Source organism: Bos indicus x Bos taurus, chromosome 19, assembly GCF_003369695.1.
Source record: "Bos indicus x Bos taurus breed Angus x Brahman F1 hybrid chromosome 19, Bos_hybrid_MaternalHap_v2.0, whole genome shotgun sequence".
In the NCBI taxonomy this organism is placed as follows: Eukaryota; Metazoa; Chordata; class Mammalia; order Artiodactyla; family Bovidae; genus Bos; species Bos indicus x Bos taurus.
The window spans coordinates 38,821,151-38,841,082 of NC_040094.1; the positions used below are offsets into that span (position 1 = coordinate 38,821,151).

A 19,932-nucleotide genomic window follows, 5' to 3' on the forward strand; every position below is an offset into this window, starting at 1 on the left:
CCCACACATAGATAAGTGGGACTACATCAGACTTAAATAATCAACAAAATAAAAAGACAGCCTTGGAATGGGAGAAACTCTTTTCAGATTGTATATCTGATAGAGATTAATATCCAGAATATATAAAGAACTCTTACAACACACAGCAACAACAAAACCAAACAACCTGATTAAAAACTGGGCAAAGGCGGGGACTTCCCTGGTGGCCCACTGGTCAGGACTCTATGCTTTCACCGCAGAGGGCACAGGCTCAGTCCCTGGCCAGGAATTAAGATCCTGCCAGCCATGTGATTCAGCCAAAGGAAAGAAAAAAAGTGGGGTGGGGAAGGAAAGGTTTAAATAGACATTTCTCCGAAATGAAATTAGCCAGCCACAAAAACAAGAAAACAAATACTGCATGCTTCCACCTATATGAGGTATCTCGAGTAGTCAAACTCTTAGAAACAAAAACTAGAGTGGTGGTTGCCAGTGGCTGCTGGGTGGGGCGAAAAAAGGATGTTTAATGGGTACAGAATTTCAGTTTTGCAAATTAAAAAGATTCTAGAGATCTGTTGCCCAACAATGTGCATATGGTTAAAACTACTGTACTATACACTTAAAAATGGTTATGATGGTAAATTTTATGTTATATGAGGGTTTTTTTTTTACTATAATAATAAAGAGTAAGGAGTATACTTTGGGAATCCGGCTGCCTCTGTTGGGTTCTTGGGGTCTCAATTTTATTATATACATGACTTCCATCTAGTCAGTCTAGTCTCCCTAAGCCTTAGTTTCCTCACCTAAAAAATGGAATTTTCATCATAGTACCTACCAATGGATTACTATGAGGATTAAATGAAAGGATCCACAAAAATGCTTCAAGTGGTATTCAACACACAGGAGTCAGTAAGCATTAGCTATTATTTTAATGTTACTGCTACTTCTTAAGACCCACCCCCTTGCGTGTGTGTGTGTTTTGCATAAACCCAAGAATTAAAGCAGTACTTTAACCTAAGACTTAAAGCAGTACTGCTTAACTCTGATGAAATTACAAAATAAGGCAGCTAGCAAAAATTCACTTTTTTTCTTTTTTTGGATTTCATGTTGATTTGAGCAAAATCATTGGCTCAGGATGTTGTACTATACTTGGTTCATTCAAAGCCTTTGCCTGTTTGGTTTATCTACTTGTCACTTTGTCCCTATGCTCATCTCCATTCACCTAGCCACCATCTTTTGTTTATATGTTTCCTTGTAAAGAAGAGATTTTTTTAAATGCAAGCATTTAAAATTTGTTTAAATGTGACTGGGTTATTTATCTCATTCTATGTCCTATTTTTATTCTTATTGAGCTCTACTTTTTCTTTTCTTTTTTAAGATTAATTTTACATGCATTAAAATGCTAAGTTTTAGCTGTACAGTTCTGACAAATAAATACACCCGTGTGATCCATATCCCTGTCATGATATAGAACTTTCTGATATTTCCCCAAAGTTCCCTCTGGCCTTTCCCAGGCAATTAACCTTTGCTCCCTGTATCCCTCCCCAAGGCAGCCTCTATCCTGACTCTTTTTTTCATCTTAGTTTTGCCTATTTTAGAATTTTGTGCAAATGGAATAATATAGTATATATTATTTTGAGTGTGACTCCTTTAATTCAGTATTATATCTGTGAGATTGATTCATGTTGTTGGAGACATCAGTACGTTGTTCTTCTTTGTTGCTGAATTGTGTTCCATTGTACAAATACACGGCAGTGTGTTCCTCATTCTCCTGTTGATGGACATGTGGGTTGTCCCTAGTTTTTATTCTTTTATTGCTATTGTGATTAAAGGTCTTATGATATAAGTCTTTTTGCGGACGTAGTTTTCTTTTCTCTTGGATAGCTACTTACGAGAAGGATTGTTAGGTCAAAGGGTAGATCTATGTATAACTTTATAAGAACACCAAAGCCTTTAGTTAAAGTGATTATAATAGCTTTTGTACATTTCAGCCAACAATGGATGAAGGTACTGATTGCTCCATGTTTGTTACCATTTGGTGCTGTCTTTTAAGCTTTAGCCACTCTAATGGCTATGTTGTGATTTCTTATTTCAGTTTTAATTTGATGATTAACCATGTCAAGCACTTCATCAAGTATGTTTCTTTCATGAATGTTTCTTTATGAGGAGTTTGTTCAAGTTTTTGCCTTTCTCCTTTTTAAGAAATGGGATTTAAAAAAAAATATTTGTTTATTTGTTGCATTCGGTCTTAGCTGTGGCACAGGGGATCCTCATTGCAGCATGTGGGATCTTAGTTCCCTGACGAGGGATCAAACCCACGTGGTGGATTCTTAACCACTGGACCATCAGGGAAGTCCCAGATTTAAAAAAAAAAAAATTTTAACACCAAAAACATCTTGTATTGGGGTGCAGCCAGTTAACAATGTTGTAATGCTTTCAGGTGAACAAGTGAAGGGACTCAGCCATGCATATACATGGTAGCCATTCTCCCCCAAGCCCCCTCCCATCCAGGCTGGCACATAACGTTGAGCACAGTTCCATGTGCTAAACAACAGGTTTTTGTTGGCTATCCACTTTAAATATAGAAGTTTGTACATGACCTTCCCAAAGTCCTTAACGATCCCTTCCCCCTGGCAACCATGAGTTCCTTTTCTAAGTCTGTGAGTCTCTTTCGGTTTTGTAAGTAAGTTCATTGGTATCATTTCTTTTTTGATTCCACATATAAGGGATGTCATATGATAATTTCACCTCTCCTTGTCTGACTTACTTCACTCAGTATGACACTCTCTGGGTCCATGCATGTTGTTGCAAACGGCCTTATTTCATGCTTTTTAATGGCTGGATAATATTCCATTGTATAAATATATATACACCACATCTTCTTTATCCATTCCTCTGTTGATGGACATTTCGGCTGTTTCCATGTCTTGGCCATTGTAAACACTGCAGTTCTACAGTGAATGCTGGGGTGCCTGTATCTTTTCGGGCCATGTTTTTCTCTGGGAATATATACAAAGAAATGGGATTTTTTGTTTTGCTGTTGTGTTGTAGGAACTCTATATATTCTGGAAACCTACCTATTCTTTTTCTTAATAGTGTTTTTTGATTAGTGAAAAAGCAATTTCGATGAAGCTTATGAATTTTTCTTTAATGGTTATTGCTTTCTGTGTCCTGTTGAAGAAGTTTTCATGCACTCCCGTGTCAGAGATATTTCCCTAGTTTTTTTCTGAAAGCTTTATGGTTTTAGCTTTGTGTATAGGTCCATGATCCAACTCAAATTAACTTTTGAGTGTGCTAGGTGATGGGCAGTAGGGTTTTATCCCCTTAGGCACATCTAGTTACAAGACTATTTACTGAAGGACTTTCCTTTCTCACTGAATTGCTTAGGTGCCTTATAAGTTCTATTAAAGTTTTATTTTGTTGTTGTTGTTATAGATGCCATAGGATTTTTATCAAACAGTTATGTCATCTTCAAATAAAGACAGTTTTACTTATTTTCAATCTTCATACCTTTTATTTCTTTTTCTTGCCTTATTGCCTGTCTGGGATTTCTAGCACAGTGTTGAATAGGAGAGGAGAGAGTAGACATCCTTGCCTTGTTTCCAATCTTAAAGGAGAAACATTCAGTCTTTTATCATTAAGTATGGCATTATTTGTAGTTTTTGACAATGTTCTTTACTAGCTTGAAGAAGGTCACTTCTATTCCTAGTTTGCTGAGAGTTGTTTTAAATCATGAATAGATATTGAATTTTGTCAAGTGCTTTTTTGGTACCAATTGATAGAAGTTTTTCTACTTACATTGTTAATATGGTATATAATGTTGATTAATTTTTTATCTTGAGCCAATCTTTTATTCCTGGAATATAAGACCCTTTTGCCATGTTGTATTGTTCTTTTTACAGATTGCTGCATTCAATTTGCTAACGTTTTGTTGAGGATTTTTGTCTGTGTTCATCAGAGATGTTGGTCTATGGTTTGTTTCTTTTTGTCTGTTAGCTCCATAAAATAAATTGGGAAGTGTTTTCTCCTCTTCTGTTTTCTGGAAGAGATTGTGTAGAATTGTCATTATTTCTTATTTAAGTATTTAGTTAGAGTTCTCCAGTGAAATGATCTCAAGCGGGTGATTTCTTTTTTGTAATATTTTAAACTATAATTAAATGTCTTTAATAGTTATGTATTCCATTTTGAGTGAGTTTGGTGGTTTGTGGTTTTTAAAATATTGGTCCATTTTATCTAAGTTATTGGATTTATATGTGAAGAGTTGTTTATAGTAGTTTCCTATTATCCTTTTAATGTCTGCAGAGTTTGTAGTGATACATTCTTTCATTCCTGATAGTGGTAATTTGTTTATTCTTTCACTTTTTTCCCCCTTGGTCAGTATCACTAAGAGTTTATCAATGTATTCTTTTCAAAGGGCTGAGTTTTGTTTCCATGGATTTTTTAATTTTCTATTATTTTCCAATTATTTTCTATTATTATTTCCCATTTCCTATTATTTTCTGATTTTTTAATTTCATTGATTTTTGTCACTAATACTTAGGTTCTGTTTGCTTTGGATTATTTTTGCTTTTTTAATTTCTTAAGGGGGACATTTAGAATATTGAATAAGACCTTCTTTCCTAATATACACATTTCATGCTATAAATTTCTTTCTAAGAACAACTTTAACTAGATACCATGAATTTTGATCTATTTTCATTTTCATTTAGTCCAAAATGTTTTCTAATTTCACTTGAGATTGTCTTTATGACCCTTGGGTTATTTAGAAATGTGGATTGTTTTTTAATTTTTAAAATTTTATTTATTTTTGTGTTTTTTATTGAACTATATTTGCTATATAATATTATATAAATTATAGATATACAATATAATGATTCATAATTTTTAAAGGTTACACTCCATTTATTGTTATTATAAAATATTGTCTCAATTCCCCGTTTGTACAATATATCCTTGTAGTTTATTTTGTACCTAATAGTTTGTACCTCTGACTCCCCTATCCCCTCCCCACTTCCCTGTCCCCACTAGTAACCACTGGTTTATTCTCTATATGTGAGTCTGCTTCTTTATTCTTATATTTGCTAGTTTGTTGTATTTTTTAGATTCTACATGTAAGTGATATCATACAGTATTTGTCTTTCTCTGTCTGCCTTATTTCATTTAGCATAATGTCCTCCAAGTCCATCCATGTTACTGCAAATGGCAAAATTTGGTCCTTTTTATGGCTAAGGAACGTTCTTTTGTGTGTGTGTGTGTGTGTGTGGTTATACCACATCTTTATCTATTTTTCTGTTGCTGGACACTTAAGTTGCTTTCACATCTTGGCAATTTAGAAATGTGTTAACTTTCAGTTGTTTGGGGGTTTTCCTGTTATTGATTTCTAATTTAATTCCATATCATCAGAGAACACACTTTATGTGATTTCAGTTCTTTAAAATTTGTTAGAGTTTATGTTATGACCCGGAACATGGTTTCTTTTGGAGAATGTTTCATGTGCACTTCAAAAGAGTATCTGTTTTGCTGCTATTGGGCAGTGGGTCAATTAGGTTTATTCGGTTGCTGATGTTGTTCATTTCTTCTATATTCTTACTAAATTTCTGTATACTAGTTCTGTTAATCACTGAATTCTATTCAGTACTGGAATCCACCTCAGGACTTTCATCATGGATATGGGGGCAAAGAGAGTAGAGAAAAGAAAAAAAGAAGAGCCACAACTAAAAGGTTCTGTTAGGGCTTTCTCTGTCTAAGGAATTACTTAGCTGGCTAAGGAATGTTCCTTAGCCATAAATAGGACAAAATTTTGCCATTTGCAGCAACATGGATGGACCTGGACATTATACTAAGTCAGAGAAAGACAAATACTGGATGATATCACTTATATGTAGAATCTAAAAAAATACAACAAAATAGTGAATATTCCCCAGTACCCACTTTTGAATTTTGAGTTGCTTTGAGTTCAAGTCAGGGCATACTGAAGGAAAAAACAGTAAACTTCTCTGGTGGCTCAGATGGTAAAGAATCCACCTGCAATGTGGGAGACCTGGGTTTGATCTCTGGGTTGGGAAGATCCCATGAAAGAGGGCATGGGCATGGCCACCCACTGCAGTATTCTTGCCTGGAGAATCCCCATGAACAGAGGAGCCTGGCAGGCTACAGTCCATGAGGTCTCAAAGAGTGGAACACGACAGAGCGACTAAGCACAGCACTGCTGACTTGCTGGTGCTTTGAATTCTCATCTTCCTCAAATCTTCCTCAATCTGCTTGCTACTATTTACTTTTCAGAATTGTCAGATAACTGTTCTATGCATGCTTTCTGTGCAGGTTTTATAGGAATAGCCTATGGGAGAGATAGATGCAATATGCTTAATTCATCTTAGCTAGAATCAGAACCAAACTACTGTCCCTTCTGGTTGTTTTAAATTTTCTTATCTCTTTGATCTCTGCATGATGCATCCAGATATCTCCTTTTTCATGGATGATAAAAGCATTTATATTTCCTCTTTATTTATTTTGATCTTAGTATGAGATTATTCATTTTATTAAAGAACCAATTTTAGGCTTTGTTAATTTTCTCTACAGTTTGCTTTCTATTTATTTTCTATTGCTATTGCTTTTCCAGAGAAGGCAATGGCACCCTACTCCAGTACTCTTGCCTGGAAAATCCCATGGATGGAGGAGCCTGGTGGGCTTCAGTCCATGGAGTTGCTAAGAGTCGGACACAACTGAGCAACTTCACTTTCACTTTTCACTTGCATGCACTGGAGAAGGAAATGGCAACCCACTCCAGTGTTCTTGCCTGGAGAATCCCAGGGAAGTGGAAGCCTGGTGGGCTGCTGTCTATGGGGTGGCACAGAGTTGGACATGACTGACGTGATTTAGCAGATTGCTTTTCTAGTGTTGTTGTTTGTTGTTTCATTGCTAAGTCGTGTCTGACTCTTTTGTAACTCCATAGACTGTAACCCACCAGGCACCTCTGTCCATGGGATTTCCCAGGCAAAAAATTGGAGTGGGTTGCCATTTCCTTCTCCTGGTGATCTTTCTGACACAGGGATTAAACCTGCATCTCCTGCTTGACAGGAGGATTCTTTACCACTGAGCCACCTGGGAAGACCAGTGTTTTCTTTATTATTTCCCTTTTTTCTCTTAGCTTTTAGTTTAATTCTATCAGCATTTTCTAGTTTCTTAAAGTAGAAAGTTAGATTATTTACTGTAAGCCTTTCTTCCTATCTAATATAAGTGTTTAGCACTACAAATTTCCCTATAAATACCAGATTATCTTCATAACATAAATTTTGATATATTGCATTTTTATCATTGTTTGAAATATTTTTCTGATTTCCTTGTGATTTCATTTTTGTTCCATGGGTGATCTAGAAGTATATTGTTTAATTTTCTAATATTTAAGAGTTTTCTAGTACTCTTGCCTGGAAAATCCCATGGACGGAGGAGCCTGGTAGGCTTTAGTCCATTGGGTCACTAAGAGTCGGACACGACTGAGCGACTTCACTTTCACTTTTCACTTTCATGCATTGGAGAAGGAAATGGCAACCCACTCCAGTGTTGTTGCCTGGAGAATCCCAGGGACGGTGGAGCCTGGTGGGCTGCCGTCTATGGGGTCGCACAGAGTCGGACACGACTGAAGCGACTTAGCAGCAGCAGCAGCAGATATCTTATTGCTATTCAGTCAGTTCAGTCACTTAGTCATGTCTGACTCTTTGTGACCCCATGGACTGCAGCATGCCAGGCTTCCCTGTCCATCACCTACTCCCTGAGTTTGCTCAAACTCATGTCCATTGAGTCGGTGATGCCATCCTTACCATCTTATCCTCTGTCGTCCCCTTCTCCCACTCCTGCCTTCAGTCTTTCCCAGCATCAGCGTCTTTGCATCACTTCTTTGCATCAAGTGGCCGAAGTATTGGAGTTTCAGCTTCAGCATCAGTCCTTCCAATGAATATTCATTGACTGGTTTGACCTCCTTGCAGTCCAAGGAACTCTCAAGAGTCTTGTCCAACACCACAGTTCAAAAGCATCAATTCTTCAGTGCTCAGCTTTCTTTATAGTCCAACTCTCACAGCCATGCATGACTACTGGAAAAATCATAGCTTTAACTAGACGGACCTTTGTTGACAAAGTAATGTCTCTGCTTTTTAATACACTGTCTAGGTTGGTCATAGCTTTTCTTCCAAGGAGCAGGCATCTTTTAATTTCATGGCTGCAGTCACCATCTGCAGTGATTTTGGAGCCTAAGAAAATAAAGTCTGTTACTTTCCATTGTTTCCCCATCTATTTGCCATGAAGTGATGGGACCGGATGCCATGATCTTAGTTTTTTGAATGCTGAGTTTTTTTAATTTATTTTTTATTGAAGGATAATTGCTTTATGAATGTTGTTTTAAGCCAACTTTTTCATTCTCCTCTTTCACTTTCATCAGGAGGCTCTTTAGTTCTTCTCTTTCTGCCATAAGGGTGGTATCATCTGCATATCTGAGGTTATTGATATTTCTCCTGGAAATCTTGATTCCACTTGTGCTTCATCCAGTCCGGCATTTCTCATGATGTACTCTGCATGTAAGTTAAATAAGCACGGTGACAATATACAGCCTTCATGTACTCCTTTCCCAATTTGGAACCAGTCCATTGTTCCATGTCCGATTCTAACTGTTGCTTCTTGACTTGCATACAGATTTCTGAGGAGGCAGGTCAAGTGGTCTGGTATTCCTGTCTCTCCACACAGTCAAAGGCTTTGGCATAGTCAATAAAGCAGAAGTAGATGTTTTTCTGGAATTCTCTTGCTTTTTCTATGATCCAACAGATGTTGACAATTTGATTTCTGGTTCTTCTACCTTTTCTAAATCCAGCTTGAACATCTGGAAGTTCACGGTTCACATACTATTAAAGCCTGGCTTGGAGAATTTTGAACATTACTTTGCTAGCATGTGAGATGTGTGCAAATAACATTCTTTGGCATTGCCTTTCTTTGGGATTGGAATGAAAACCAACCTTTTCCAGTCCTGTGGCTTATTGCTATTAATTTCTGATTTGATTCCTTTGTGGTTTGTACAATGCTTTGATAAAGTTTCAGTGTCTTAAAATTTATCATCTTATTTTACAGCCCAGCAATACCTTGATGAATATTCCATGGGCACTTGAAAAGAATGTGTATTCTGCAGTTGCTGAGTATAGTGTTATATATATCAATTCAATCACCCTGGTTGATAGGGTCACTCAGATTTTCCATATCCAGACTAATTTGATTTCTGCTTTTTATATCGATTGCTTAGAGATGGATTTTAAAATCTCAACCCCAATTATGGACTTATTTCTAAATATTTATTTATACCTCATATAAAGAGAATCATACAATAATTGTACTTTGTGTCTGGTTTATTTCACTTTGGAGCTTCTTTGGTGGCTCAGACAGTAAAGAAATCTGCCCGCAATGCAGAATATCCAGGTTCGAAGCCTGGGTCAGGAAGATCCCCTGGAGAAGGGAATGGCAACCCACTCAAGTACTCTTGCCTGGAGAATCCCATGGAAAGAGGAGCCTGGTGGGCTATTGTCCATGGGGTTGCAAAGAGTCAGATATGACTGAGTGACTAACACTTTAACTTTATTTCATTTAGCATAATCTGTTCAGAGTTCATTTATGTTGTAGCATATATCAGAATGTACTTCCTTTTGAGGATGGTAATAATATTCCACTGTGCCTATACCACATTTTGTTTATCCATTCATTTGTTGGTGGACATTTGGGCTGTATCCACCTGTTGCCTATTGTGAATAATGTTGCTGGGAACATTGGTGTACATACTTTTTTAAAAGGAGCAATCTTATAACTTATTTAGCATCTATAGCTAGGAGCTGAATTGCTGGGTCAACAAGGTATTTGTAATCTTATTTATTTATTTTTGACTGCACTGTGTCTTTGTTGCTGCATGCAGGTTTTCTGTAGTGGTGAGCAAGGGCTACTCTTCATTGCAGTGTATGGGTTGTAATCTTATCTTACTTATCTTTCTAGATGGTTCACCAGAGTGTCTGGACCAACCTACATTCTCATCAGCAGTGCATGAGCGTCCCTGTAGCTCCCTTGCATTCCACCAACACTGATATCCAGCTTTCTATTTTTTGCCAGTTTAATAGTTGTGAAATAATACCTATTTCTCTGATTACTAGTCTCCAGTGTTTAAAGTCTCTCACATTTAAAGACCTCCAGAGGAAGCTCTGTGGACATTCCCCACCATCTTCCGCCTTAGCGCTTAACCAATTCATGGTTAGAAACTGTTCTAACCAAAATCTTCCTTATTGCTCATGAATGCAGCTCTTCATCTGTTTGTTTTAATTAAAAAGGGCATAGGAAGGAGCCCTTTGCTTTTCATAATCTCATTTTGGGCCATTTTCTCTTCCAGCCTCTAACTTCAGTAGAAGCCTTCCCAGAATCCACCACCCAGGTCTCAGACACCCCTGAATGTCTGCTGAATGTGACTATGACAGCCAGCTCTGAGTGTAGCAGCCCAAAGATGGACAGGGTGGCCTCCTTTAAATGCAAGCCACAGCAGGTGCCTTGGTACCTCATCCCAGAAAAAGTATCAAATGGTTTTCTGCCTACAAAATCCCAGAGCTTCTCGTGGAGTCCGAACCCAAGCTGGACTTTGCTAAAGAATGGCCTGAAGAAGCAGCATCCTATGTCAGAGCTGTTCACCAAGGTTCAACTGAGAGAGAAGCTGTCTTTGTTCCCAGCTCACTACAACCCAAAGCTGGTGCTGAGTGACCAGTCACGTGAGTGTCAGTGTGTTTGAAGATGTGCCAAGAGCATAGGGGATGAAGAAACCAACAGGACCAGCCTAATCTTGGGGAGTGCCCCATCTGAGGGGGGCTGAAACCCCTGCCTTCAGGGAGATCCCAGTCTGATAGTGGAGACATAGTCTTTGTACTTAGGGAGTCTCTAGCCTTAATGGGAAAGCAAAAAAAAAAAAAAAAAGTGATAAAAATAGAATGCTATGTCTAAGTACCCTTTTCAGTCTTTTCTGGTTCTTATTCAAATGAAGCCCCTTCAGCTGAGCCTGTACAAGTTTGGGGTGTTAAGTCTGGAAAAAAAAAAAGGGAAGAGAAACTGTTTGGAAGAAAGGCGCAGTGGCTGATTCTAATTAAGGAGCTTCAGCCAGTTTTAAGCAGGAGACCCTAGTGGGAGGTGGCCTTCGCCAGGAATTTGTGCTGAGTCCAGCAGCACAGATTGATGATGCCAATGACTTTGCCTTTCCAGAAAACCCCTCCCTGCTCCGGGAGTCCTACTTTCGCAGCCGAAGCTCTGGTGAGAAGAGGCAGCTGGATGTGCCCTCCTTCCTCTTCTTACAGAATTCTCACAGCCATGATGTTTCCCTGAAAGACCTGCTGGTGGTTGCCACTCCAGCCCGACTGGACCCAAGGCCTGGCAGAAGCCATACAGGTGCTTTGAAAGACCTGTGTATGCAGGATCAGGAAGCATACAGTCACTACCTGATCTCTGGCCAAAGAGGATGTGAGAGGAACTAGGTAGGCCCACTTATATTCCCTTCATGTGTCTACAGCATTGGCAGGCACTCTTACATATATTTCTGGAATGTTGGGTAGGTAGGTGGGCAGATAGATTCATAAAGACACGCAGGTAAGTAGACAGTTAAGACTCACCTCAGGGCTTCCTGCTGGCTCAGTGGTAAAGAATCCGCCTACCAATGCAGGAGACATGGGTTCAGTCCCTGGTCCGGGAAGATCCATGTGCTGCAGGGCAATGAAGCCCGTCCACCACAGCTACTGAGCCTATGCTCTGGAGCTTGGGAGCCACAGCTACTGAAGCCCCACCTACAGCCTGTATTCTGCAAGAAAAGAACCCACCATGATGAGAAGCCTGTACACCAAAATGAAGAGTAGCCACTGCTTGCCCCAACTAAAGAAAGCCTGCACACAGCAACGGAACCCTAACACAGTCCAAAATAAATAAATATGTTTTAAAAAAAAGACTCACCACAGTCAAAATGTGACCCCCTTGCAGTGTATCGATGTGTTTCTACTATGACTGATCTGGCCCCGCTGCTTTAAGTACACTTTGCCTTGTTTTCCACTTCTGGCTGAAATTGAGACAGTCACTAATGCCGACCCTGGAAGTAGAACCGTGTTAACCATGAAAAGGTTGATCTCCATATCTTTTGTCCTCTGCCAACCTAGCCTACTTAGGTCCAGGGCACTTGACCTAAGAGCTGACCCTGTAAGGCGTGTACTAAGGGGACAGAACAACAGGACACTGGTGCCTGAGATCTGGAAACAAAGATCCTTAAGCTTTTACTTATTTACTTATTTATGGCTAGACTGGGTTTTCATTCCTGTGCACAGGCTTTCTCTAGTTGCACTGAGCCGGGGCTACTTTTCTTCGCAGTGTGAAGGCTTCTCATTGTGGTGGCTTCTGTTGTGGAGCACCAGCTCTAGGCCCAGGGACTCCAGTAGTTGCTGCACATGGACTCTAGAGCACAGGCTAAGTAGTTGTGTTATGGCGCACGTACACGTGGAATCTTGTCCTGGACCAGGGATGGAACCTATGTCCCCTCTGTTGGCAGGCAGATGCTTAACTACTGAACAACCAGGAAAGTTCAAAGACCCTTAAGCTTTAATTCCACTGTGTAAAAGCACCAAAGAGATGGCAAGGGAGCCCTCTGTCAGAGCATTAGTGCTTCTGAAGGAAGGTGATATGTGAAAATTTAGAGCTCTACAAGATAGCATTGCCTATGGTGGAGGGTTAGAACTGGACATGAAACAACAGACTGGTTCCAAATAGGGAAAGGAGTACGTCAAGGCTGTATATTGTCACTCTGCTTATTTAACTTATATACAGAGTACATCTTGAGAAATGCTGGGCTGGATGAAGCACAAGCTGGAATCAAAATTGCCAGGAGAAATATTAATAACTTCAGATATGCAGATGACACCACTCTTATGGCAGAAAGAGAAGAACAACTAAAGAGTCTCCTGATGAAAGTGAAAGAGGAGAGTGAAAAAGTTGGCTTAAAGCTCAACATTCAGAAAACTAAGATCATGGCATCCGGTCCCATCACTTCATGGCAAATAGATGGGGAAACAGTGGAAACAGTGACAGACTTTATTTTCTTGGGCTCCAAAATCACTGCAGATGGTGACTGCAGCCATGAAATTAAAAGACACTTGCTCCTTGGAAGGAAAGTTATGACCAAACTAGACAGCATTTTAAAAAGCAGAGACATTATTTGCCAACAAAGGTCCATCTAGTCAAAGCTTTTTTTCCAGTAGTCACGTGTGGATGTGAGAGTTGGACTATAAAGAAAGCTGAGCGCGGAAGAATTGATGCTTTTGAACTCTGGTGTTGGAGAAGATTCTTGAGAGTTCTTGGGACTGCAAGGAGATCCAACCAGTCCATCCTAAAGGAAATCAGTCCTGAATATTCATTGGAAGGACTGATGCTGAAGCCGAAATTCCAATACTTTGGCCACCTCATGCGAAGAACTGACTCATTGGAAAAGACCCTGATGCTGGGAAAGATTGAAGGCAGGAAGAGAAGGGGACAACAGAGAATGAGATGGTTGGATGGCATCACCAACTCAATGGACATGGGTTTGGGTGGAAGTTGGTGATGGACAGAGAGGCCTGGCATGCTGCAGTCCATGGGGTCACAAAGAGTCAGACACGACTGAGTAACTGAACTGAACTGAACTGATGGTGGAGGGATTTATACTGCTTGACTGCCTATAGGAGATAAATTTTAATCATCTCATTCACTTCTGCCACCTAAAACAGACTGACCGGACAGTCTGACCTGACCCCCTTGTGGCCTATAGTTCACACTGCAGAAGGGCTGACGAGTGAATATCAGCCCATATGCATCACTTTGGATGCTCATAAAAATGCATATTCCAAGGCCTGCTCCTAGAAGTTCTGAATCAGTAGGTCCTACTGAGGGGTCCAGGAATCTGCATTTTAAGAAGTTCCACTACGTGTTCTGATGGTCCTCTCACCACCCTCAAAGGAAAAAATTGGCCTAGTGTTTCCCAAACTTCCGTGATGATATGAATTGTGTGGGGGCCCTTGTTAAGCCTGTAGTTTCCAAGGCCACACCTCTGGAAATCCTGACATGAGATTTGGGACAGGCCACTGGGAATTTGCCTTTTGAAGACATCTCTCTAGTGTGGAAATGAAGACTATCCTATATGTAGACCCAGGCCTGGGCAGAGGAACCTGTGATGGCCACCCTGACCTGTGGACCTGTTATAGGAACAAAACTCCTCAGTCCTGATGGGGCTCAAACCCACCCCCACTGTCTCTGGTTCATAAGTTTCTAGAATTTTAAGTTATTTATGCTCCTACTTTTAAAGGGAAGGATAGGGGACTTCCCTGGTAATCCCTGGTGGTCCAGTGGTTAAGAATCCACCTAGTGATGCAGGGGACACGGGTTCAACCCCTGATAGGGGGACTACGATCCCGTATGCCTTGGAGCAACTGCACTTGTGTGCCGCAACCAAGATCTGATGCAGCCAAGTAAATAAATATTTTTTAAAGTGAGGTGGATGATATGTGGTTGGAGGGGAGGGGGGTTAGTCGCTGAGTTGTGTCTGACTCACTATGACCCCCATGGACTGTAGCCTGCAAGGCCCCTCTGTCCATGGGATTTCCCAGGCAAGAATACTAGAGTGGGTTGCCATTTACTTCTCCAAGGGATCTTCCTGACCCAGGGATCAAACCTGGGTCTCCTTGCATTGCAGTTAGATTCTTTACCAACTGAACCACTAGGAAGCCTGGGGCATGAAAACATATGCAATATGAGTGTTAAAATAAAGTTATAATGATCAGAAGCCACACTGAGAAAGGGAGAAATAATTATATTGAAAGGGTATGATTAAGTGCTTCCTAAAATGACAATTGAATTTGGCTCTGGACCTCTTAGCAGAAAAAATAACATCACATCCTGTTTTGGACTTTTTTGTCTCCCTAATCAGAGACTCCCGAGGACACAGACTATGTCTGCACCGTCACACTGGGGTTTCCCTGAAGGCAGGGTCTTCATCCTCCTACCCCAACCCCGGAGAGGGCACTCCCCAAGATTAGGGCTGGTTCTGTGGGTTTCTTCATCCCCTAAGCTCTTGGCTACTTCTACATCTACTTCTGCTTCACTGACTATACTAAAGTCTTTGTGTGGATCACAACAAACTGTGGAAAATTCTTAAAGAGTTAGGAATGCCAGGCCACCTTACCTGCCTCCTCAGAAACCTGTATGCAGGTCAAGAAGCAACAGTTAGAATCGGACATGGAACAGTGGACTGGTTCAAAATTGGGAAAGGAATATGTCAAGGTTGTATATTGTCACTCTGCTTATTAACTTATATGCAGAGTACATGATGCGAAATGCTGGGCTGGATGAAGCACAAGCTGGAATCAAGTTTGCCAGGAGAAATATCAATAGCCTCAGATATGCAGATGACACCACTCTTATGGCAGAAAGTGAAGAGGAACTAAAGAGCCTCTTGATGAAGGTGAAAGAGGAGAGTGAAAAAGCTGGCTTAACATTCAGAAAACTAAGATCATGGCATCCTGTCCCATCACTTCATGGCAAATAGATGGGGAAACAATGGAAACAGTGACAGACGTTATTTTCTTGGGCTCCAAAATGACTGCAGATGGTGATTGCAGCCATGAAATTAAAAGATGCTTGCTCCTTAGGAGAAAAGCTATGACCAACCTAGACAGTGCATTAAAAAGCAGAGTCATTACTTTGCTGACAAAGGTCGGTCTAGTCAAAGCTATGGTTTTCCCAGTAGTCATGTATGGATGTGAGAGTTGGACCGTAAAGAAGGCTGAGTGCTGAAGAATTGATGCTTTTGGACTGTGGTGTTCAAGAAGACTTGAAAGTCCCGTGGACTGCAAGGCAATCAAACCAGTTAATCCTAAAGGAAATCAGTCCTGAGTATTCATTGGGAGGATTGATACTGAAGGTCCAATACTTTGGCCACCTGATGTGAAAAACTGACTCATTGGAAAAGACCCTGATGCTGGGAAAGATTGAAGGCAGGAGGAGAAGGGGATGACATAGGATGTGATGGTTGGATGGCATCACCAACTCAATGAACATGAGTTTGAGCAAGCTCTGGGAGATGGTGAGGACAGGAGAGCCTGGCGTGCTGCAGTTCATTGGGTCACAAAGAGTGGGACATGACTGAGCGACTGAACAACAGCAACCTCTTGGCACATCTCTGTACACCCTGGCACTCATGTAACTAGTCTGGGAACAAAGATAGCTTCTCTCTCAGTTGAACCTTGGTGAACAGCTATGACGTGGGATGCTGCTGCTTCAGGCCATTCTTTAGCAAAGTCCAGCTTGGATTTGGACTCCATGAGAAGCTCTGGGATTTGTAGGCAGAGAAGGTTTTGATATTTTCTCCTAAATGAGTAAAGATAAATTTACTCATCTAGTAGACAGGTGATTCTTTAGGGGTGATTCTTTTCACTGCCTCTGATTTCTAAGAGCAGTTTGTCATGTGGTCACTTGCCATTATGGACTTTCTCTACCATAGTAGACGATGGCTGAAGGTACTGGCATGTTTTCTGATGAATATGAATGATGTAAAATTTACTCTTTTTTTTGGTAATGTACTCTATAGGCACTAGCACTCTCTCTCTGTGTATATATATAATTTAATTTCAATCATGATTGTGAAGTTTAGAAAAGAAAAAACTGAGGCTCAAAGAGCATGAGGTTTAACATTCAGGAGGTTCCACAGCTTTCAGTGGTGAAGGGTTTGAGTCAGATGTTTCTGATTCCCAATCCTCAAGCTCTACAACCACTCTTTCTTTCAAGTGGTATTTTTAATATTAGTCTTCAGTTAGAGCTAAGGGAATGATAAATGGCTCTTTAGTGAAGGTATCTCTGTAGGAAGCAGTGGTGGCCACGGCCAAGCAGGGCATTCCAGGGTATTGTGTGGAGTCACCAGATCTCAGAGCTTATCCTCTGCTTTTAGGTCAAGTAATGGCTTCTCAAAATTCCCAGCTGATCAGACTGCAAGGAACTGACACATACAAGGCAAACTGGGAAAAGTCTAATTATATGCAGCAGAATGCCTGTCAACGAGTTGGTTTACAAATGGAGCAGGATGGGTATGAGAATAGGGCTTCTGCATAATGCTTGAATTAGAGAAGGAAAGCGCAGAGCAGATGTTCAGACTACAGATCATGAACTTTCTCTGTAGGTATAATAACAATACCTTCCACACATCACGTTTACCTACTGTCTCTCATGTAAGCCTCAGGTCAATGCTGTGAGGTTGGCAAGACAGAATTATTCCCTTATCCTCAATTTGCAGAGGAAGAGAATCAAGGTTTGGGAACATTAACTGATTTGCCCAATGTCACACAGTGGTGGGTTTCGGTGTTTCTTCCTCTTTACCAGTCCGCCATGAACTTAGATCCCATCCTGACTCATGTGAGGAAGGGAGCCCTGACAAATTCCTCCATTTTTCTGCTTAAATCTCTATAACCTCATCATCCTTCCTTGGGATCCACTTTCGCAGTGAGGCCACTGAGGTCAGGGCTTCAGATCTGCTAACAGTTGAGCTTTAGGGGATAAATAGTCCCTTTTGTAGCACTTAAGGATGATTTAAAGCTTGCTAATGCAGGGTGCTTGGCAACCTCCTCGATAAATGTAGCTACAGTGATGATGGTGGTAACGATACTGTGCTGATGGTGTTGAGCCCAACACAGACTGGACACTTGTTTGGGGTGTATTAAAAGTTTTGCCTACAGTATCTCAATCCTCAAAGCAACTCTTTGTGGTAAGTACCACTGTTATTCTCTTTTTTCAAATGAGGAAACCAAGGTTTAGAGAACTTAACTTGCCCAAGGGCACACAGATACTGGGAGCTAAGTTTGTGCTCTTAACAAGTACCACTTGTTGTCTCTGGACCAGCCAGGTTAGCAGCTCTGAAATGATCCTTGTCAAATGTTTGGGGCTATGATAAGGATTCAGGAATATGAATGTTGTGTAGGTAAAATGAGTTTCTGGTTACTGTGGATATGAATCACCACAAGATAGGAATGGTGATGATGAAAGTTAATTGACTTAAATATTCTAGAAGCCATTTTAAAGAAAAATCTAAGAAAAAAATCTTTTTTTTTTTCTTTCCAGAGTCAGACTGGATTTCTGCCATTTCTTCCTCTTACTCCCAGGAAATGATTTGTCTCTTCCTACAGTGTCTACGATGCCTGCAGAAGCAACTGAAAGTTTTATTTCCTCATCTAGAGAGCCTGGTCTTATGACTACCTCCCTTTAGCACTACGGAAGCTAACAGCCTTGCTTTTTGTCCCGCCCCCCAGTTAGCTTACAGTCCTGGAGAACCACGACTTCCGGGAGTTATGGGTGCTGCCCCAGGACACGTCCTAGCTGCCCCACCAGTGGCGTTCTTATGGGTCCCTCACACAGCACTGCCATCCAGGACACTCCCAAGGATAGAGCAACATGAAGGGAGGAGTGTTGCAAGGAAGGACTCCCCCTTTTCCAGAAGTCCAGAGCCCTCAGGGCACCACCAGGTCAGTGTCAGTGGTCTTCAACTCCAGAGAGAAAAGACAAAGAGCTAGGGCTTGATGGAGAACTCTGAGCCCCGAGTAAGGGAATCAGGACAGCTGTAGCTTCATCAGGTAAAGACCAGACCTCCTCCTACACCAGCAGCTCTGTGCCCAAGTATCTTCCGGCTGCCTTCCCTACCATCCTAACTCAAATTGCCTTTTCTGATGCCACCATCACTATTAGGCTGCCATAGGTCATAGTCTGGCCCAGAGAAAAGGTGTAAGACTTGCTGAAATGGGACTTCCTAGAAGCTCTGTATCTTTCCCTTTTTCTCCCTAGTCACCAACCCCAGCCAGTCAAGGTTCCTGAGTTGATAAAATGGAAGTCTCTTAAGGTGAAGTCAGAATTATTTGTCTTCCTAAGGGACAATTTGGTGCCAGCACTTTTGAACCTAACGACAGGGTCACCTTCATGGTCGTGCAGTCTATGCAGTCACACAGGGCTCCACGCTAGGAAGGCCTTGCATCTGGTTTAATGCTGTTACCATCTTGAAATTCTGAATAATTTGTGAACAAGGAGTCTTGTATTTTCATTTTTGCATTGGGCCCACCAAATTAAGTAGCTGATCCTGCCTAGAGGCTGTAATGGCTCTGGGTTGTCCAAAGGCAAAATATTATTAAGAGTAGGATGCTTTCCTAGCCCCACCTCCTCCTGCTTGTTCAGCCATGGAGCTATGCAGAGCAATTGTCTGCTGAATGCTTATGGGGGACTAAAAATGCTCGTGGCAGTCCTTGCCCCCATGGAGTGTGCGGTGGGGTAAGACGGGTCCCCGGATAACTAGTCGGATTTAAGTTCCACTAAAGAAGAGCATCGGTGGATGAGAAGGAAATGCCCTCACACCCAGTTGCGAAGATTAAGTCTGCTTCATTAGAAGAGGTGATATTTGAGGTGACGGAAAAAGATAAATGGATTTTTTAATTAAAAATTTTAATGTAAAAAATTTCACATTGCAGTGATGATTTATTTGCCTTTGTATGAAATTTTGTATGAAAATTTAGGTTCAAAATGCCTTTCCTTCAAAAAAATTTTTTAATTGAAATACAGTTGACAAACAATATTATATCAGTTTCAGGTATACAGCATAGTGGTTCAACATTTACACACATTGTGAATTGATCACCACCATAAATGTAGTAACCATCTGTTACCAAACAAAGTATTACGATATTACGGACTACATACCCTATGCTGTACATTACATCCCTGTGATTTATTTATCTTATAACTGGAAGTTTGTTTCTCTTAAATCCCCTTCACCTATTTAGCCAACCTGCCTTCCCTCTGGTGGTTACCAGTTTGTTCTTTGTATCTCTGAGTCTGTTTCTGTTTTGTTTGTTCATTTGTTTTGTT

The 19,932-nt window shown here is 40.7% G+C and overlaps 1 protein-coding gene across 1 annotated transcript in view; it reads left to right on the forward strand.

Moving 5' to 3' along the window:
- Positions 1-19,515, forward strand: part of TTLL6 (tubulin tyrosine ligase like 6) — a 38,353-nt gene extending 18,838 nt beyond the window's left edge. The window contains 3 exon segments of the mRNA XM_027519339.1: positions 10,382-10,751; positions 11,236-11,504; positions 18,145-19,515. Coding sequence (XP_027375140.1) covers positions 10,382-10,751; positions 11,236-11,504 — 639 coding nt within the window. The 3' untranslated portion in view covers positions 18,145-19,515.
- Positions 19,516-19,932: the final 417 nt, after the last annotated feature.